Source organism: Bos javanicus, chromosome 2 (assembly GCF_032452875.1).
Source record: "Bos javanicus breed banteng chromosome 2, ARS-OSU_banteng_1.0, whole genome shotgun sequence".
NCBI classification, from domain to species: Eukaryota; Metazoa; Chordata; class Mammalia; order Artiodactyla; family Bovidae; genus Bos; species Bos javanicus.
This window is the reverse complement of record NC_083869.1, coordinates 29,912,933-29,933,028: the sequence shown is the minus strand read 5'-3', so window position 1 is coordinate 29,933,028 and position 20,096 is coordinate 29,912,933. Positions and strand designations below refer to the sequence as shown.

At 37.5% G+C, this 20,096-nt stretch overlaps 1 protein-coding gene across 1 annotated transcript in view; it reads right to left on the bottom strand.

Moving 5' to 3' along the window:
- Positions 1-20,096, bottom strand: part of SCN7A (sodium voltage-gated channel alpha subunit 7) — an 80,704-nt gene that overhangs the window by 56,655 nt on the left and 3,953 nt on the right. Inside the window, exons 2-5 of the mRNA XM_061436276.1 lie at positions 5,630-5,868; positions 2,379-2,491; positions 1,945-2,034; positions 1,313-1,441 (exon numbers count right to left, since the gene is read on the bottom strand). Coding sequence (XP_061292260.1) covers positions 1,313-1,441; positions 1,945-2,034; positions 2,379-2,491; positions 5,630-5,868 — 571 coding nt within the window. The remainder of the gene's footprint in view (positions 1-1,312; positions 1,442-1,944; positions 2,035-2,378; positions 2,492-5,629; positions 5,869-20,096) is intronic.

Genomic DNA, 20,096 nt, shown 5'->3' with positions numbered 1-20,096 from the left:
TGGTCGCAGAAGTCAAATGTATGTTGGTTAAGGACACAGTCTCTAGAGCCAGACTGCTGGTAGAGAAATATAGACTCTACTATTTACTAGTTGTGTGATATGAAAAAATTACTTAACCTATTTTGCCTCAGTTTCCTCAAATGTAAAAAATCTAATTCTGAGGATTTGGGGGAGATTAAATTAGTTAATCAATGTATGCTGCTGCTGCTAAGTCGCATCAGTCGTGTCTGACTCTGTGCGACCCCACAGATGGCAGCCCACCAGGCTCCCCCGTCCCTGGGATTCTCCAGGCAAGAACACTGGAGTGGGTTGCCATTTCCTTCTCCAATGCATGAAAGGGAAAAGTGAAAGTGAAGTCGCTCAGTCGTGTCCGACTCCTAGCGACCCCATGGACTGCAGCCCACCAGGCTCCTCCGTCCATGGGATTTTCCAGGCAAGAGTACTGGAGTGGGGTGCCATTGCCTTCTCCTAATCAATGTATAGTTCATAGCAAAGCATCTTCACATACTGAGAGCCCTTAGTTGCGTTAGCCAAATTTTAGCTAATAGCAATGGCAAGAAGAGAAATAATACTAGTGACTTCAGAAGTACTGATAATAATTTCAATGATATTAGATACTATTTTTTGACTGCTCACTACATGGAAGAAACTAATCTGTTCATTATAAAGGTTATTTCTTTTTTAAAAAAATTGACACTAACTCTACAAATAGAGTATTACTTTAAATTATGTTTAACAGGAATTTGATGCCTGTGACAATTTCTTTAGCCATAAAATAGAGTACATTAAATAGAAGGATTGAAAAAAATTAATACATGTGTAAATTATTAGAATTTAATGTATCATTCTAGAAAAATGTGCATGTATATAAAATATCTTATTCTGATAATTAGAATATTTCCTGTTCTTAAGCAATATAGATTAACAGAATCAAATATTTTGGAATCCTCTCCTAAGTCTCCAGGATATTTTCTGGTCACCGAACATAATCACCTCAAGTGCAAAAAATTCAACCTCTATTGTTTTTGCTTCAGGTAGAAAACAGAGATTATTATTCCTTTAATTTATTCCTCTATTGTTTTTGCTTCAGGTAGAAAACAGAGATTCCCATTCCTTTAATTTTCAATGCATAGTCAGGATTAGTTCAGTTGGAGCTGCCTAAGAGAACTCACTATGTCTATGATTTATGAATCGTTCTGTACTCATAGAATTTTACAGGCAGAAAATTCTGTCAACCTCAATGTTTCTTTATGAAAAGCATTTTCTTAGCAAGCAAATATTATGATGTTTGCAACTTAAAAGGAGTACTCACTCAAATAAAGTTACACTGAAATCAAGCCAGTTCCATGAATCACCAAAGAAATAAAAGGGTCCTGCCCAAATGCCTCTTGCAATGAGTTTTACAAGTATTTCAAATGTATAAATTCCAAGCAAAGTATTCCTGCAGAAAAAATTTCACATAATTTTCATATGACTTTTCATATTAAAAATGAAACCAATATTTCATAATTCTGAAATATATGTCTATGATAATTATTTGGCAATCAATCAACCAACCAACTAGACAACCATAGGATAAGAATAAAAATAAAGCCTCACTTACATGAAGCCACAGACATAAACACATATATAGCTAAAGGCTCAAGCATCTCTATCTTGTGAACCTAACATGCTGGGAAATAGAAGCATTTAAAATCCAATCAAGAGTAATGATGGGAAGAAAAACATTAAAATTGATTAACAACATGTGTATACATTTTATTCAGAAAATTCATCAATTGTGGAATATGTGTATTATATTATGTACAATGTATATTACATGTAAATTATAAATATTAATTTGTACCATGCCATAATATGTAGTATATAATGTACTATAACAATGTGTTAAATATAAAATACAATCATATATGCAATTATACACAATAAAATTATATAACTTACTGCAATGCTGGCCCCCATTTTGGCAAATCAGTCATGGACATATATATGCAGTCAGTCAGGATGCTAACCAAAATGAATAGTCGGAAAAAGGTAAGTTACAGTCAAGGAACAATAGTAATAAAAATAATGTTTAAAATACATTTCTATAATCTGTTTATATGTATGTACACACATGAGATCACACAGTTTCTTAAGTTTCAAAAATGTACTATGTATATTGAAAAGCAATGAGGATTAAGATTTGCTACCACTACTTGTGTGCACTAGAAAATATATTTAAAATGTATTTTCAAATATGGAACACACTGGATTTATAACCAAGATTTCAGTTTGACATAAAATGATATGTTAATTAAAAAGTTTACTGCAGCAATATTTGAATAGAATAGTTTCATTTGATGTTAGTACAGTTTAAAATCAACAGAAAAGGATATGGATGTACCAAAATCTTAATGGCTGCTCTTCTGATTGAATTGAAAGGAGACAATGTACACCAGGTGGCACTGAATCTGAATATTGTTCTCTTTTTATTTAATACTATGAAAGTCTATAAGAAGAAAAAATGAAAATCAAGTGAAATTAGAACTGAGAATTATGATCTTATCAATTATGCAACATTTTCCAATGACCATTTCAGTCATGAAGTCTAACATTTATACTTAAATTTTGATATCCATTCACAGATTAAATCAAATGGAAAGGTTTTTAAGCTAGTTTTATTCATATTTAGGCTTATCTACCACACATTTTTTGCCAGTGTTCTACCTAAGAAAACCATTTGCCACACACCAATCCTTATTTTTCCTGCAGAATTGATGTAACAGAAAGAAATCTATAGCTTGATGGCTCAAGAGTATCCACTTTAGCATACTAAAATTCAATAAATGTAAAATAAGTTAATTTTATTTTGAAGCAAATAAGGTATGAGACTGCAGTAGCAAAAGTGACCCACCCAATTCATGCAAACATTATCTTAGTCATCAGTAATTTTCTATGGTATGTAACCATGCTTGTATGTTATCATTGACATAAATATATTTAACACAAAAATTTATATCATGTAAAACTAATCTGCTGGTATACTGAAGTATTAACTGTCCAAAAAAAGAAAAATCAGAAATGTCTTAAAAAGCACTTATGTGTGTAAAATACAGATACACATAATATATGTGTGTATGTGTCTGCATATATAAACACACAGAATTGTATACACACACATATATGCACTTTTGTTATACATACATATCCATTTAGAAAATTCATTCATGTGTTGTATGCATAACCATATTATACATTGCTGTTGTTGTTTAGTCCCTAAATCCCATCCAACTCTTTTGCAACCCCATGGACTGTAGCCCCGCCAAGCTCCTTTGTCCATGGAATTTCCCAGGCTAGAATACTGGAGTTGGTTGCCATTTCCTTCTCCAAGGGATCTTCCTGACCCAGTGACTGAATCCATGCACCATCAGGGAAGCCCTCATATTACACATTGCATACATTATATAGACTACAATATAATAACATTATATAATGTATAGCATAAAAGGCATATAAGGATATTGGAATCTTTTTAATATATACACTTATACTGTAAAATGTCAACATGCTTCCACCATGCAAAGTATTTGAAAGAGTTGTGATTAACAGAATGATCTCTTTGCCTTCCATCCAGCATGCATGCTAAGTCCCTTCAGTCATGTCTGACTTTGAAACTCTATGGACTGTAACCTGCCAGGCTCCTCTGTCTTGGGATTCTCCAGGCAAGAATACTGGAGTGGAAGGTTGCCATGCCTTCCTCCTGGGGATCTTCCTTATCCAGGGATCGAACTCACATGTCTTACATCTCCTGCATTGACAGGTGGGGTCTTTACCACTTGTGCCACCTGGGACTGATTCATTTTCCTTTCACCCATTTGGTAAAAGTATTGAATGTACTACAATATCAAAGAATATCAAATTACATTTGTCCACAATGGGGTTAATTCTTACCTTCCCCAAGTTTGACCTTTTTTTATAATTACTTCATTTTTGTCAGAAGCTTTCAAGCTCAGAACCTTGGCATTATTCAGTTCAGTTTAGTTCAGTCGCTCAGTCGTGTCCGACTCTTTGTGACCCCAAGAATCGCAGCACGCCAGGCCCCCCAGTCCATCACCAACTCCTGGAGTTCACTCAGACTCACGTCCATTGAGTCAGTGATGCCATCCAGCCATCTCATCCTCTGTCGTCCCCTTCTCCTCCTGCCCCTAATCCCTCCCAGCATCAGAGTCTTTTCCAATGAGTCAACTCTTCGCATGAGGTAGCCAAAGTACTGGAGTTTCAGCTTTAGCATCATTCCTTCCAAAGAAATCCCAGGGCTGATCTCCTTCAGAATGGCCTGGTTGGACCTCCTTGCAGTCCAAGGGACTCTCAAGAGTCTTCTCCAACACCACAGTTCAAAAGCGTCAATTCTTTGGCGCTCAGCCTTCTTCACAGTCCAACTCTTACATCCATACATGACCACAGGAAAAACCATAGCCTTGACTAGACAGACCTTTGTTGGCAAAGTAATGTCTCTGCTTTTGAATATGCTATCTAGGTTGGTCATAACTTTCCTTCCAAGCAGTAACCGTCTTTTAATTTCATGGCTGCAGTCACCATCTGCAGTGATCTTGGAGCCCAAAAAGATAAAGTCTGACACCGTTTGCTCTGTTTCCCCATCTATTTCCCATGAAGTGATTAACCAGTCTTCAAATCCTGCTGTTTCGTCTCAAGTGTGTCACCTCTGTCTCCAAGGCACTCTTAGAATCCAGACTTCTTGACTTCAGGCCTGGATTAGTCTCTCCTATTTCATCTTTCTGACTCTATCATTACCATGAAATAGTCATGTAGAAGTCTCTAGATTAATCTTATTTAAACATTGCATTGATCACATCAGTACTTTGGCCATCACATTAAAGCCATGTTGTCATCTCCATTCTCTCATCTTATTTCCCACAATTTACAACAACTACAGGGTTCCAGTTCTATCATCAGCCCATCTCTTCCTTATTTCAGAATTAATCTCTGCTCTTGACTGTTCATAGAAGATTTTTGCCTTGTAAAAACTTAAGTGTTCCTGAAGCTGTAATTCAAGATTATTCCAGCTTTGTCAGTCCGCACAGATCTCTGTCTTTTCTAAGCATAATCGTTTTTATTTTCATCATTTTGTGCTTCTTGCTGAATTGTCAAATATTTAGTAATTTTCTCAAATCATTCTGGGAATAAGATAGGATGTGACTGTGTGAGTGAATAAAATTTATGAATGAAATATAGTTTGGTTTTATTTCCCTAACTACTGAGTAAGCACATCAAGTTGAACAGTTCAAACTGGTGTACATATAATTGAAATTTTATATTATAGTTATTTTAAAATCAATACCCTTAAATAGCCAACCATGATGCTCCCATAAAATGAAACATTAAGATATGCCAGTATAGCTTATTACATACAAAGTACAGTTATCCCAAACAAACTAATCTACCAGGCAAATAATCAGTTTTGACAAAAATCTCAAATATATGTGAAATGTTTTGTCCAGTTTTCTGTAACTTAAAATTACCTCTTCACTTATTCTTCTGTCTTTTTTCATTCTTTCTCAATTACAGTTGTTTGCATGTCTGGAAAATAAATAAAAATATAGCCACAGTAAACTTAATTAATCCTTACCCTTTTATTAGTGTAGTATGGGTCCACATCTTCCAATGGCTCTGACACCATTGCTTGAGGAAGATTTCCATAAACAAATGGAAGCTCTTTTCCAACTTCCAAGTCACAGTTCGGTTTTAAATCTTCTTTGTCTTCCTCACTGGGCTTTTTAGCACTATGCTGTTCCATAACTTCAAGAGACTCTCTGGTGAAAGGGACCAGGCTCTTAGGTTCTGGGGAAGCCATTTTCAATTTTGCCCCTGCAAGAAAAGTATTTTCTTCATTTCTATATAAGATTTGGATATAATAAAGGAAAAAATTAAAGTACAAAAGGCTAGGATATGAATGAAAGGGAATGGCAAACAACGCACTCCATGAAAATTCCTGCACTTAAGAGAAATCTGAGTTATTAATCTTGGTTTTGTTTCCCTTAATATTAGGATTTCCCTGGTGGCTCAGACAGTAAAGCGTCTTGCTTACAATGCGGGAGACCTGGGTTTGATCCCTGGGTCGGGAAGATCCTCTGGAGAAGGAAATGGCAGCCCACTCCAGTACTCTTGCCTGGAAAATCCCATGGACAGAGGAGCATGGTGGGCTACAGCCGACAGGGTTGCAAAGAGTCGGACACGACTGAGTTAAACTTGGTTTTGTTTCCCTTAATATTAGACTTAATTTGTAGTTTCATCAATAACTCATTCTATTTCATTTACTCATCCATTGAATCCTCTTTCATCTGCTGAAATCTGCCTTTCAGTTTCTCCCCTGTAATGAAAAAGTTCTAAAGTGGCTACAGATTGTTGGAAGACCAAACCCAATCATTTCACTCTCAGCTGTATTTAGTCATTGACTAGACTTTCCTTCTCTAAACTCAATTTTCATTGGCTCTGTGACCCACTCTTCTGTATCTCTTCCTACAGCTCTGATCACTTCCTTTGACTTAGTTTTTCCCCCAAAATTTCAACTTTGATATCCTTTAAAGTTTTGCTTTTCCCTCTTTTACCTCATCTTTTTGGTAAATATATAAGCAAACACAGAGTTTAACTACTATAAATAGGTATTCACCAAGTACATTTCCCAAAACACTCCCTTCCCTCAGTCATCTATGTGTCAACCCACCAATGACAGCAATTTAACAAGTAAAAACAAAATTTGTTTTTTCCCAAGACTAAAACTACTTTTTAACCTAACAGTCATTGTAAAATTACATATAAACTCATTACTTTGAAAATTACTCATAAAATGTTTTTCTTTGTCACTAATTCCTTAGAAAAAAATAATTTTCTTACAATAGTTTTCCATCAGTTATTTAAATATTATCCATTGTTCATACACCTACATCAAGGTAGCCATTTTTGTAATTCTATCTGTGGATTGCTCCAGTAGTCTTTACAGGTTTTTCTCAATTCTAGTCTTTATCTATTTCAAGTTATTCTATGGGCCACTTGAATTAGCCTTCATTAAATATAATTTCATGTATCAATTCTCCATTTATGAAACATTATTTCCTTTTACATAGAAATATGTTCTTTTGCTGATTTTTTCCAGCTCAATTTCTGTCAAAACCAACTCTTCAAGTGACTCTACTCAGTGATAACTGACTATTCTTTATACATTCTCTTTAACCCTCACTGCAATTCTACTACTGCAAGCAGTGATCAGAAATTTTGTACTTGATATTGCAGCATTTTCTGTATATATATTTTGTCTCTTATAGTGCCAACCTTAGGTAAATTTATCCTATTGATATGGTATGTCATAAGACAGAAATCACATACATATGTAACATACACACAGATACACTAATCCAGAATTTTCCTCTGTTGTGTAAAATTGAGTTTTTTAATAGTTGAATCCATTACTTGCTATTAGTGGAAAGTAAGGGAAAAAAATAACTTGGTTAACAATAATGGAGTATAAATCATTGTGAGAATCAAACTAGTAACAGCTTTAAATAAGTGGCTTGTAAGAGATATTTTAACTACACAAATGATAATCTCCAGACATCCAAGGAGAGGACACATAGTCCATTTCTTAATTCTGAAATGTAAAAATGCAAAATAATCACTGGGACAACTCCTTATACCTTTCATGACATCACAGTTTTCTTGGCTTTTCTTTTAATTCCTACTGCATTAGGTATCTAAAGAATGACTTTCTATGCTCACTTCTAAGAATGTATATAGAACAAAATACTACCCCTGCTTCAACTTTATTTGATTTTTCAATTTAAACTCCCACCTATAAATTCTATTTCCAAAAATGTAAATAAAAAGATACTCAGTCTATCCAATGGATTTATTTTCCCTTGGTTCAGTCATTTGTGACCACAGAGAGGGACATTTTCATAATAGCAATGTCTGCTTATGCCCAAGACTCTCAAAGAATATTGCAAGGATGGGGTGTTAAGCAATTTTAAAGAGAGAAATATGGAATAGAAATATTAACATATATCAACTTGGAACCCTCTTTGTAAATTAGTGAAAACTAATAACTGCACATCAAAAAATTTACCTATTTTTCAAATAACTTGCTTCAATCATGCACAAAATACTTATTAAAGGACCATTAATAATTGTTTATACACACCATATGCTCAAAATCCTTCAAGCTAGGCTTGAACAGTACATGAACAGTACATGAACCAAGAACTTCCAGATGTACAAGCTAGATTTAGAAAAGGCAGAGGAACAACAGATCAAATTGCTAACATGCACTGGATCATAGAAAAACTAAGGGAATTCCAGAAAAAACATCTACTTCTGCTTCACTGATTACACCAAAGCCTTTCACTGTGTGAATTACAACAAACTAGAAAATTGTTAAAGAGATGGGAATACCAGACCACCTTACCTGCCTTCTGAGAAACCTGTATGCAGGTCAAGAAGTAACAGTGAGAACCAGACATGGAAAGAGGAGAGTGAAAAAGCTGGCTTAAAACTCAACATTCAAAAAACAAAGATCATGGCATCTGGTCCCATCACTTCATGGCAAATAGGGAAAAAATGGAAATAGTGACAGACTTTATTTTCTTGGGCTCTAAAATCACTGCAGACAGTGACTGTAGCCATGAAATTAAAAGACATTTGCTCCTTGGAAGAGAAGCTATGATAAACCTAGACAGTGTATTAAAAAGCAGAGGCATCCCCTTGCCAACAAAGGTCCATATAGTCAAAGCTACGGTTTTTCCAGTAGTCATGTATGGATGTGAGAGTTGGACCATAAAGAAGGCTGAGTGTCAAAGAACTGATGCTTTCAAACTGTGGTGTTGAAGAAGACTCGTGAGAGTCCCTTGAAGAGCAAGGAGATCAAACCAGTTAATCCTAATGGAAATCAACTCTGAATATTCACTGGTAGGACTGATGGTGAAGCTGAAGCTTCAATACTTTGGCCACCTGATGCAAAGAGCCAACTCATTAGAAAAGACTCTGATGCTGGGAAAGATTGAGGGCAGGAGGAGAAAAGGGTGACAGAGTCGGGTAAGATGGTTGGATGTCATCACTAACTCAAAGGACATGAGTTTAAGCAAACTCCAGGAGATACTGAAGGACAAGGAAGCCTGGCATGCTGTCATTCATGGGGTGGCAGAGCCAGGCACGCATGAATGAATGAACAGCAATAACATAGTAATACCTCACATATCAAATTTTGTTGAGGGGAATCAAAATGCTTTGAATAAGTACAATTTATGAAGACACACTACAAACAACTGAAGTTTTCTCTTACTTACATAGAGAATCTTCCTTTAAAAAATTTAAAAGCTTTCAAAATTGTACTCCTTACATGGAGTTCCTTGAATTGTTCCTTAATGGCTCATGGTTATAGGCTAATATAAACAAAATCACAAACTTAGGAATTAGACTTACATTGAAATCCTAAATTCTGTTACTAATTCTGTTCTGTTCTTAGAGGTTTCAGTTAAATTACTTATATTCTTGAAACTGTCAGTCATAAAATTGGGATCCTATTCACGTTAAGTAAGGATAAAATCAAATAATGTGAATGAAATGCCTAGTACAGTGATTGGCACATAATAGGTTCAAAGTAAATACAAATTTTTAACTGTGATATAATGTCATATCTTAGAATGATTGGTCAAATTTATTAGAATAATAGTATAGTGGCAATATGCATCAGGTTTTGAAATTTGAACCAAAACATCCTGTCTGCACAAATGCAGTCAGTATATATTTGCAGCAGAGAAAACTGCCAAGGGGATTTACTTAATAGTAATTGCAATATAAATCAATGCTGATTTTGTCTACCAAGAAAGTTAATATAACCTTTATTTATACTGAAAGAAAATGGAGGAGGCAGTTACTCTCTCTTCTGCTGTATTCCATGACCACACCCAAAAGGCATGCATGTAAACTGGAAGGTCTTCAAATGGGATCAGAATGTTGATAAAATTCAAATCATTCCATCTATAGAAGAGTTATTCATTGACTGTGACCTTATAGTCTTAGAACTTTCCAATCCTAGAATCTTTGAATTGAATTTTCACAGAGTATCATATGACCTAAAAGTTTGGGCTAAATATTAGATAAACTAAACCTATGCAGCATTGAATGAACAAAATCAAAACATTTTACAAATATCATTTCATATTAAGTAAAAATGTTTCTTTTATATTTTTAGGGATATATTCTAACTACTAAGAAACATTATTAAGTTTATGTATATAAAAACTATTGTCCTTAAAAGTAGATACAAAGGGATGTCATAAACTTATTGCAAAGATGCCAGCATTAATGAAAATATTTTTGCCACAAGGCTTCCCTTGTGGCTCAGATAGTAAAGAATCTGACTTCAATGCAGGAGACCCAGGTTTGATGCCTGGGTGGAGAAGATCCCCTCAAGAAGGGAAAGGCTACCCACTCCAATATTCTTGCCTGGGAAATCCCATGGACAAAGGAGCCTGGCAGGCTATAGTCCATGGGGTTGAAAAAGAGTCAGACATGACTGAGTGACTAACATACACACACACATTCTATATGTATAGTCCAAATATAGTCTTCTTTTTCTTTCTGTTATCCCTTCACAGCACAACAATCTTTGATTCCTCAGTCTGCCACCTACTAGCTATGAGACTTTAATGGTAAACTTCGGAACCCCTCCTGTATCTCACAGGGTCATCAACATGAAACCAGACTATATATGTGAGCCTGCTCCACAGTACTGACTGCCACTGTTAATTCTCTCTCCCTACCCTGTCAGTGATACCAAAAGACTCCTTTAGTCATGATTTTGATGTTGAATGAGACTACATGGTTGTTGACTAGATGAATAAATAGATAGCGGACACTGGCTTCTATAGTATGACAAAGAAATGGAAGCACTTAATCAAATGAAACTGGCTTGCCTATAACTTTTAGACAGCTGAGTGCAGACTGTAAATTATTAATCATTAAATCATAATTCAGTAAAAGCATTTCTGTGGGGAATTTATGAAGTATGATCCAGGCACTGTGTTTTCTGGTGAGTGATCTTAATATAGCACAAATGCCTGGAAAATATAGAAAGATTAATAGTTAATCTGCCCATTAGACTGCTTTTCTAAAAAATTGAATTGCTAAAGTAAGATTTTGGCAAGAATTGTATCAAAGTCAACTCAAGTTTGGACTGTAACAAGTATAATTCAAAACATGCCACGTTTATAACCTGATGATTTAAAGTGGCACAGCTAGAAATATTTCTACATATGAGGACAACAGAAATATTTCTACATGTGAGGACTGACTGAAAGGCAGCTGTTAGGGCAGATCAAACATCTGATGAAAATAGCTACTGTATTTCCGTGTGTATATAAACTCTAGCTGCCAAAAACTGGTTCAGCCTTCACTCCACTTGCTGCATAACTAATATTCTTGGATTTTTCCTGTGTTGGAATATCTTTACTCCAGTATAGCTAACATTTTCTTTAATACAACTTTTTCTTGCCCCTGAGATTATTTCACCCTTTCCTGACTTAAATGATTTGATTTTTGGCTCTTGTCTTTATACTCTCTACAGTTGTGTTCTGCCCAGGGTTTAGCCAATTTTGGTTAATTCTCCTCATTGTGTGTGCCAACCCCTTCACAGATCACTGCCTTGTCATGGTGAAGGGGCTTGTATAACTCAATGAAGCTATAAGCCATGCTGTGTAGGGCCACCCAAAATGGACAGGTCATAGCAGAGAATTCTGACTAAATGTGATCCCCTGGAGGAGGGAATGGCTAAATGAAGCAGCGCAAAGGCTAACTGAATTCTTCCAAGATAATGCACTGGTCATAGCAAACACCCTTTTTCAACAACACAAGAGATGACTTTACACATGGACATCAAAAAATGGTCAATACCAAAATCAAATTGATTACATTCTTTGTAGCCAAAGATTGAGAAGCTGTATACAGTCAGCAAAAACAAGAGTAGGAGCTGACTGTGGCTCAGATCATCAGCTTCTCATAGCAAAATTCAGGCTTAAGCTAAAGAAAACCAGGAAAACCACTAGGCCAGCCAGGTATGACTTAAATCAAATCCCCTATGAATATGCAGTGGAGGTAATGAATAGATCCAAAGGATTAGATCTAGTTAACAGTGTGCCTGAAGAACTATGGACTGAGGTCCATAATATTGCACAGGAGGCAGTGAACAAACTATCCCAAAGAAAAAGAAAAGCATGAAGACAAAGTGGTTGTTGGAGGAGGCTTTACAAATAGCTGGAAAAAAGAAGAGAAGTGAAAAGCAAGGGAGAAAGTGAAAGGTACATACAACTAAATGCAGAGTTTCCAAGACTAGCAAGGAGAGACGAGAAGGCCTTCTTCAATGAACAGTGCATAAAACAGAAGAAAAGAACAGAAGGGGAAAGACTAGACTCTGTTTGGGAAAATTAGAAGTATCAAGGGAACACTTTGCCCAAAGATGGGCACAATAAGGACAGAAACAGCAGAGACCTAGTAGACAGTGAAGAGATCAAGAAGACATGGAAAGAATACACGTCTTTCCTCTGTACAAAAAAGATCTTAGTGAACCAGATTACTAAGATGGTGTGGTCAGTCACCCAGAGCCAGACATTCTGGAGTGTGAAGTCAACTGGGCCTTAGAAAGCACAGCTATTAATAAAGCTAGTGGATGTGATGGAATTCCAGGAGAGCTATTCAAAACCCTAAAGGATGATGTCACCAAAGTGTTGCATTCAGTATGCCAGCAAATCTGGAAGACCCACCAGTGGTCACAGGAGTGGAAAAGGTCAACTCTCATCCCAATTCCCAAGAAGAGTAGTATCAAAGAATGTGCTAATTATCCAACAACTGCACTCATCTCCCATGTGGGTAAGGTCATGTTTAAAATCTTTCATGCTAGGCTTTAGCATATGCAAACGAAGAACTTCCAGATGTCCAACCTGGGTTTAGAAAAGGCAGAGGAACCAGAGATCAAATTGCCAACGTTTGCTGGATCATAGAGAAAGCAAGGGAATTTCAGAAAAACACCTGTCTCTGTTTCAATGACTACACAAAAGGCTATGGATCATAAGAAACTGTGGAAAGCTCTTAAGAGTTGGGAATACCACACCATCTTACCTGTCTCCTAAGAAACCTGTATGCAGGTTAGGAAGCAGTAGTTAGAATCCTGTATAGAACAACTGATTGGTTCAAGATTGAGAAAGGAGTACGACAGGGCTGTCTGCCGTCATGCTGTTTAACCTATATGCTGAGCACATCATGAGAAGTGCTGGGCTGGATGAGTGACAAGCTGGAATCAAGATAGGCGGGAGAAACCTCAACAGCCTCAGGTGTGTGGATGATACCACTCTAATGGCAGAAAGTAAAGAACTAAAGAGTCTCTTGATGAGGGTGAAGAAGGACAGTGAAAGAATGGCTTAAAACTAAATATTAAAAAACCTAAGATCATGGCATCCAGCCCCATTACTTCATGCAAAGAGAAAGGGAAAAGATGGAAATAGTGACAGATTTCCTATTCTTGGGCTCTAAAATCACTGTGGATGGTGACTGGAGCCATGAAATCAGAAGACAACTGCTTCTTGGCAGGAATGCAATGACAAACCTAGACAGTGTGTTGAAAGGCAGAGACATTACTCTGCCAACAAGTGTCCATACAGTCAAGGTTATGGTTTTCCCAGTGGTCATGTATGCTTGTGAGAGCTGGACCATAAAGAAGGCAGAGTGCCGAAGAGTTGATGCCTTTGAATTGTGGTGCTGGAGAAGACTCCTGAAAGTCCCTTGGACAACAAAGAGATCAAACCGGTCAAGCTCAAGGGAAATCAACCCTGAATACTTGTTGGAAAGACTGATGCTGAAGTTGTAGGTCTAGTATTTTGGTCATCTGATGTGAACAGCTGATTCACTGGAAAAATCCCTGATGCTGGGAAAGATTGAGGGCAGAAGGAGAAGAGGGCGTCAGAGGATGAGATGGCTGGATGGCATCAATGATGCAATGGACATGAACTTGGGCAAACTTTGGGGGATGGTGAGAGGGAGGCCTGGTGTGCTGCAGTCTATGGTGTCACAAAGAGTTGGACATGATTGGCAGACTGAACAACAAAAACATGTGTGCTTAACTTAGCCTTGACCTACTTCAGGTCCCAGTTCTGGGCTTTTTGGTGGCTTCAGATTTCCTGATTGCTCAACTCTATCCTCCCTTAGTTTCTTTGTCCTAACCCATCTCAGACGCCTTGTTAACACATTATTGGAATATGTTATCTTGCAGAAGACTTCCCTGGTGGCTCAGATGGTAAAGAATCTGCCTGCAGTGTGGGAGACCTGGGTTCGATCCCTGGGTTGGGAAGATACGGCAACCCACTCCAGTATTCTTGCCTGGAGAATCTTCACAGACAGAGAAGCCTGGCTACAGTCCGTGCAGTTGCAAAGAGTTGGACACGACTGAGCGACTAAGCACAGCACATGTTGTAGAAAGTGGTTGCAAGCACTCTCAAAAATATCTCTCTCAAGTCTCTCAAAAATATCTCTACAATCATATATGTTTATAATTCTATATTTTAGCTTTTTGGTTTCAGCTATGTTTTTAAAAAGTGAGCTCTAATTTTCCTTTAAAGATTGTTACTGCAGTTTGACATGTCATATAGGGCAATAAGTTTAACCATGGTGTTTGCTTTTGATATTCATATATTTATCAGTCATTTGTGGAACATGTATTTATTAAGCGCCACTGAGCTAGGTATCAGTGCTGTAAATATTAATAAGTTATAGTTACTGAATTTAAGGGCAAAGGGAAACAGACTTGTAAACAAATAAGAATCAAGTTATCTTGGTTATCTCTGAAAAATATTATTTCAAAGCAAAAGAGATGCAAATTCAAATCATCTCCAACACTAGTGGGTCTGGATTCTACAGGGAGTTCATCAAATTTTCCAACAATGAGAATTAATATCTCTCTTCTTGAAGAAAGAAGTACAGTCAAGGACCTTAAACTTCAGAATGACACAGTCAATACACACAATAGGAAATCCCGGCCAGCGTCAGTTAACAGTCTATCTGCATCTGATTGCAAATTGTCTAAGAACAATGAACAGGAAGCTTAGTGGCAGCTGAAATGCCAAGTGGGGATGCAGATCACTGGGTATAGGATCCCAATGAGCGTCTCCAAGCTCAACAAAAAATACTATTCTGACAGTGATAAAGGCAACAGAAAGCCCAATTGCCAGGAACATAAAAGGTTAAGCTAATTCTACCCTAACTAGTCTTACTTGAATCTTCTAAGAAAACAACTGCTTTGGTTCCCTACCAGTGAGTCTAGGAAAGTGGTCTAACTCAATATTCTAAAGCACTCAATGTTCCCAATTTTTCTAGGTATTCTCAAAATTTCCACTGCTTTGTGAAAGTGGCCTCTGGGATTTCTGAATTACCCCTTGTTACACTGAAAAAATGAGCACATTGTAATGGAACTGGAATCTTCCTAGAATTGTACTTCTCACGAACCCAAAGATCTATTAGATCATTAACCAAAAATTCCTGGCCAGTAGCCATATTAGGAGTTAACAATACAAAATAAAAAATAGTACTCTTTGCCCTTCCCAAAGGAATTCAAAGGGGCTCTGTCATGCAACTGGATTCTATAAGCTGTCTTCAGTCCTAATGTCCTTGATGCAACTTGTTCCCCTGACGTATAAGATATGATCTCAATATTTTTTTTAAAAATACAGAACTAGAACTATACCTTGGCGCTCTTGGGATCGTTCACAACCAGTTGACCTCCTTAAGCATCCTCTCAATCTGAAGTGAAACTGTGGATTTTTTTTTTTTTTTTTGGCCCTTCATTTATGCTCAGCTTCTGACCAGTGGAACTAAGCTCATAGATCCACAAACAGTGCCCTAAATCTGCAAATCAGATGGAAGAGCTCTGGACCAGTTGTCATCTAAGGCCAACCATAAGCCTCCAGCACCTACTCTGGCTCTAGGTTAGCTTGAGATGGGCACAAAACTTTCAATAATGTGGTCCTGGGTGGTTGACTAGATGTGAGAGTGTCAAACATGCAGTTTATGAATCCTGAGGCCTCTGAGAAGAAGGGGAGAGGATGGTGGCCTTGGATCAACATCCCGATACTGAGTTGTAGGGAAAGAATACCTTCTTGTTGCACCTGATTTGAATTATATCAGCTCTTGACTGGATATTAGTGCTAATATTGAAAATGTAGGAGTCAGCAGCCCAACCCAGACAGACAATTTCAGAGTATCTTGGGCTAGGGCCCCTTGGGATGAACCTGATGCAGCCTGCTAGAGAGAAAGATTCCTTGGCTGATAGCCATGCTTCATCCAACCACTCTCATAAAGCAAGCAGAGACATCATTACATGTTGTTTTATGTTCTCTGATATCCCAAGTATGAGAGACAAACGAGGCTTATACCAGAATTTCTGAGGCAAATACTTGCTTTAGAAAATCACTTCTCCAAAGGATCACATGCTTTTCACCTCTCTGGACCCCTTATCTCCCTCAGCTCTAGAATTTTTCTGATTCTGTGGGTGCCTTGACCTTACCAGATGTTGCCATTCTACTACATATGTCCTGGTGCAAAACAGGTCTAAAGTTTGAAATAATATATGCAACCGGAACATCCACCTTATCCTGTTGCTCCCAGTTCCCCCCAAGATAATAAATCTAACTTTTCCCTTCCACCCTTTCCTTTTGTTTCTGACCCACTCAGTTTCATAGTTCAGTAGCATGACCAGGAATCACAGGGTTCTAGGGACAATTTGACTGTATTTTTGTTGTTGAGAACTAATTATTTATGTCATTCACTGTCCTTTTCAAAGGAAAGCCTCTGAGTTAGATGATGAACGACACAGTCACTCAACCAGTCGTCTCATGCTCGGCCCCTCTGCAGCTTATTTCCCAGGGAGGAGGCTGTGTGGATAAGCAGCATTCTCAGTCAGCAACTGCAGCTGCATCGTCTTAGAGATCATGAAGGCCAGGGAAGAAAGGGGCTACCGGAAGTCAGTGTTTTCTTCTCTCCCTCCATATCCCGTTACGCATTGCTTCCCTGTCCCTCAGTTTGATTCCCGGAGCACAGCCTACCAGTAATGCAGTCAAGCTGGGAAGACAGATATTGCACATGTAGGAGGTGACTGTCCAGAGCACTCACAGCCTCTTCACTTCCATTTTTCCCACCTGAGGGAATTAAAACTACTGCATCTAAGTAATCAACCCATATGCTTTCTGGGAAGGTAGACTTGATCCTAGGCATGAGAAACAGATGCTAGAGTAGCTTTGCCAAAGAGAATTATGAAATGTTTTACTCTGTAAGGGATAATATATATATATATATATATTAATTCTCTTAATACATTTACCAAAAGATTTAGCATAACCTACAAAGATGTAGACCTGTACAGCAAGATAATGCAAACTAAAAACAATGAAGCAAAAATTAGCACCACAGATCCATAGAGAAGTGATAACAGCAAATGTCAATTTCACTCTGACAGGAAATAGGAAATAAAGGGTAAAAAGACTTCTCACATGTTTTCCAAGCTATTTTGAGACAATTATGCTATTAGACGTGGATAATGCAGCAAGCCTCTTGTACCAATTACATTCAGATAATTGCAAAAAAATGTAATGATAGTAGTAACAAGGCTGTAAACATTTGGAGACTGGAATGTACTGCATACATAAGTGAGGGATACAGAGTTAATGTAATGATTAACTGGAATCTCTGGATTGTTGAGAATATAGGAACCACACCTGCTTTAGTGAAGTGAAGAATTTAGATCATATTTCTATTCATTGGAGCCTTTTGATTGTACTTCATAGATGTATTATGGCTTATATTTCATCTTTCCCAGTTTCTGTAATGACTCACAGCTAAATTCTCTGATGCAAAGCCCTTTCACCAAGAGTTCTCAATTGTATTTTCTTCCCCAGGGTTTAGAACTCAAATGATATTAGATGCATTGCTTTTTTCTCATGAAGGATACAAAAATATTTTAATTGTCTTTAAGGAAGCACCAGGAAAGATGAGTCACGGTATTTTGAAAGATATGGTAAGATTAAAACAATCAATAATTTTAGCAGTAAAACTCTAGAGACATACTTGAGATTCTTCCCAATGGATGCCATCTTTGGCAGGCTAGGATACAGAAGTAATGGGCCCTCTCATGGTTCAGTTGAGAGTGTAAACAACTGCATTTTTTTCTGAAAGACTGCTTGATAATACTCCCTAAAATAATGCTGAATGAACTCTTTCACCCAGCAGTTAAACTGCCCTATGAATATGTTGCTGAAGTTTAAGTTCATATGGAAAGATTCACCAAATAAATTATTTAGTGAAAAATACAGTGTTGAGAACAGCTTGCACTGCATTCAAAGAACATCTTTGACTAAGATGTTTTATGAGGATTAGTTACACAGTGGCATATATGCTTGCACATGCATGATGTTTTCCCTCTAAAACGAAGAAACTGCTACGTCTACGGAGAGGGACTGAAAAGGTGTCAAAGAGCTCTGTTGCTTTCTTGTTAGTATTTCTATACTCATGCGTGCTTGCTCAGTCACTCAGTCATGTCTGACTCTTTGTGACCCCACGAACTGTAACCCACCAGGCTCTCCTCTGTCCATGGGATTCTCCAGGCAAGAATACTGGAGAGGGTTGCCATTTCCTACTCCAGGGGATCTTCCTGACTCAGGGATTGAACCCGTGTCTCTTGCATCTCCTGCATTAGCAGGCAGATTCTTTACCACTGTGCCACCTGAAAAGTACTATCTGACCATAATTTATTGTGTACATGCATTATTAAAATCCAGAAATGTAAAGTTTACACACTGAAGGCTTAGGAATAAAGGAGATTGACCAGAATAATGCCAATCCACCTGGAATTTTATAGCTGTCTGTTCCCTGTGACTTCAGCCTATTTATTTTTCTGCTTTGGGATCATATTTTTCACTACAGTTGCTTAATTCCTGTTTAGCTTTGATTATCTGACTTCTACACTTGAACCTAGATTCTGCCTACAGCTGTGGTCATCCTGATTTGGCTTCAATACATACACTTAATTCTGGACTCAACTCCCTCACTGTGAAAATTTCAGCCAACACATTCCTCGAGTATGTTATTCTGCAGAAGAAAGTAATAAATAAGTAATTTTCTCAAAAATATAAGTATGTATTGCCACTTTGCTTTGATTTTATTTCTTAAGAATTTTTCATTCTGGGTACTTTTCTGAATTTAAAACTTAGGAAAGAAGTCTTGGAAATAAATAAGTACCAGCAAAAATCCAAAGGAATATGTTCCATCTTTCCCCCAAATTAAAAGTTATTCTTTGAGAACTGAAGTGAAAGGTGAAAGGGTTAGTTGCTCAGTCATATCCAACTCTTTGCAACCCATGGGCTTTAACCCACCTGGCAAGAATACTGGAGTGGAGTCATTCCCTTCTCCAGGGGAATCTACCCAACCTAGGGATCAAACTCAGGTCTCCTGCATTGCAGGTGGATTCTTTACTGTCTGAGCCACCTGAACTCTCCTCAAATCTAACAGACTCGAATTCTAGTGATGGTTCACTAATATAACCAAGAGATCAGGTCTTTGGAAAAGTCATCTTTCCAGAGAGAGGCAGTTCAGGAATTTAGATACCACACATTCACAGTGTTACGATTTATACTGAGGAGAAGAAATTCGGACAAGAGTGTCTTATGAGAGAGTCTTAGCACCCAGTCTCTTTTCACATCCACTTAAAAGAACAAGCTTAAGGAAAGGTCAATGGAAAGGTCAATGCATGCTTTGATAGGATGCAGGAGAGAAAGTGTCTATGGGAAATGAACTCCCACCAGGGTTAAGAGTTAGAACTGGCAGTGGAGGCAGAGAAGAGTTCCAGGAACATGAAGGAAAGTTGCCTGGGTTTTAAGTAGGCCCCCTTGAGCTTCTCTATGGCAACCTCATGGTTCACTAGCAGGGTCCCTTGTTTCCTTGTTTCTATGGATATGATAATAATTTATAGCTGTGCCTGTCCAGGCCACCAAAACAAGCACACTGGGGAAAAG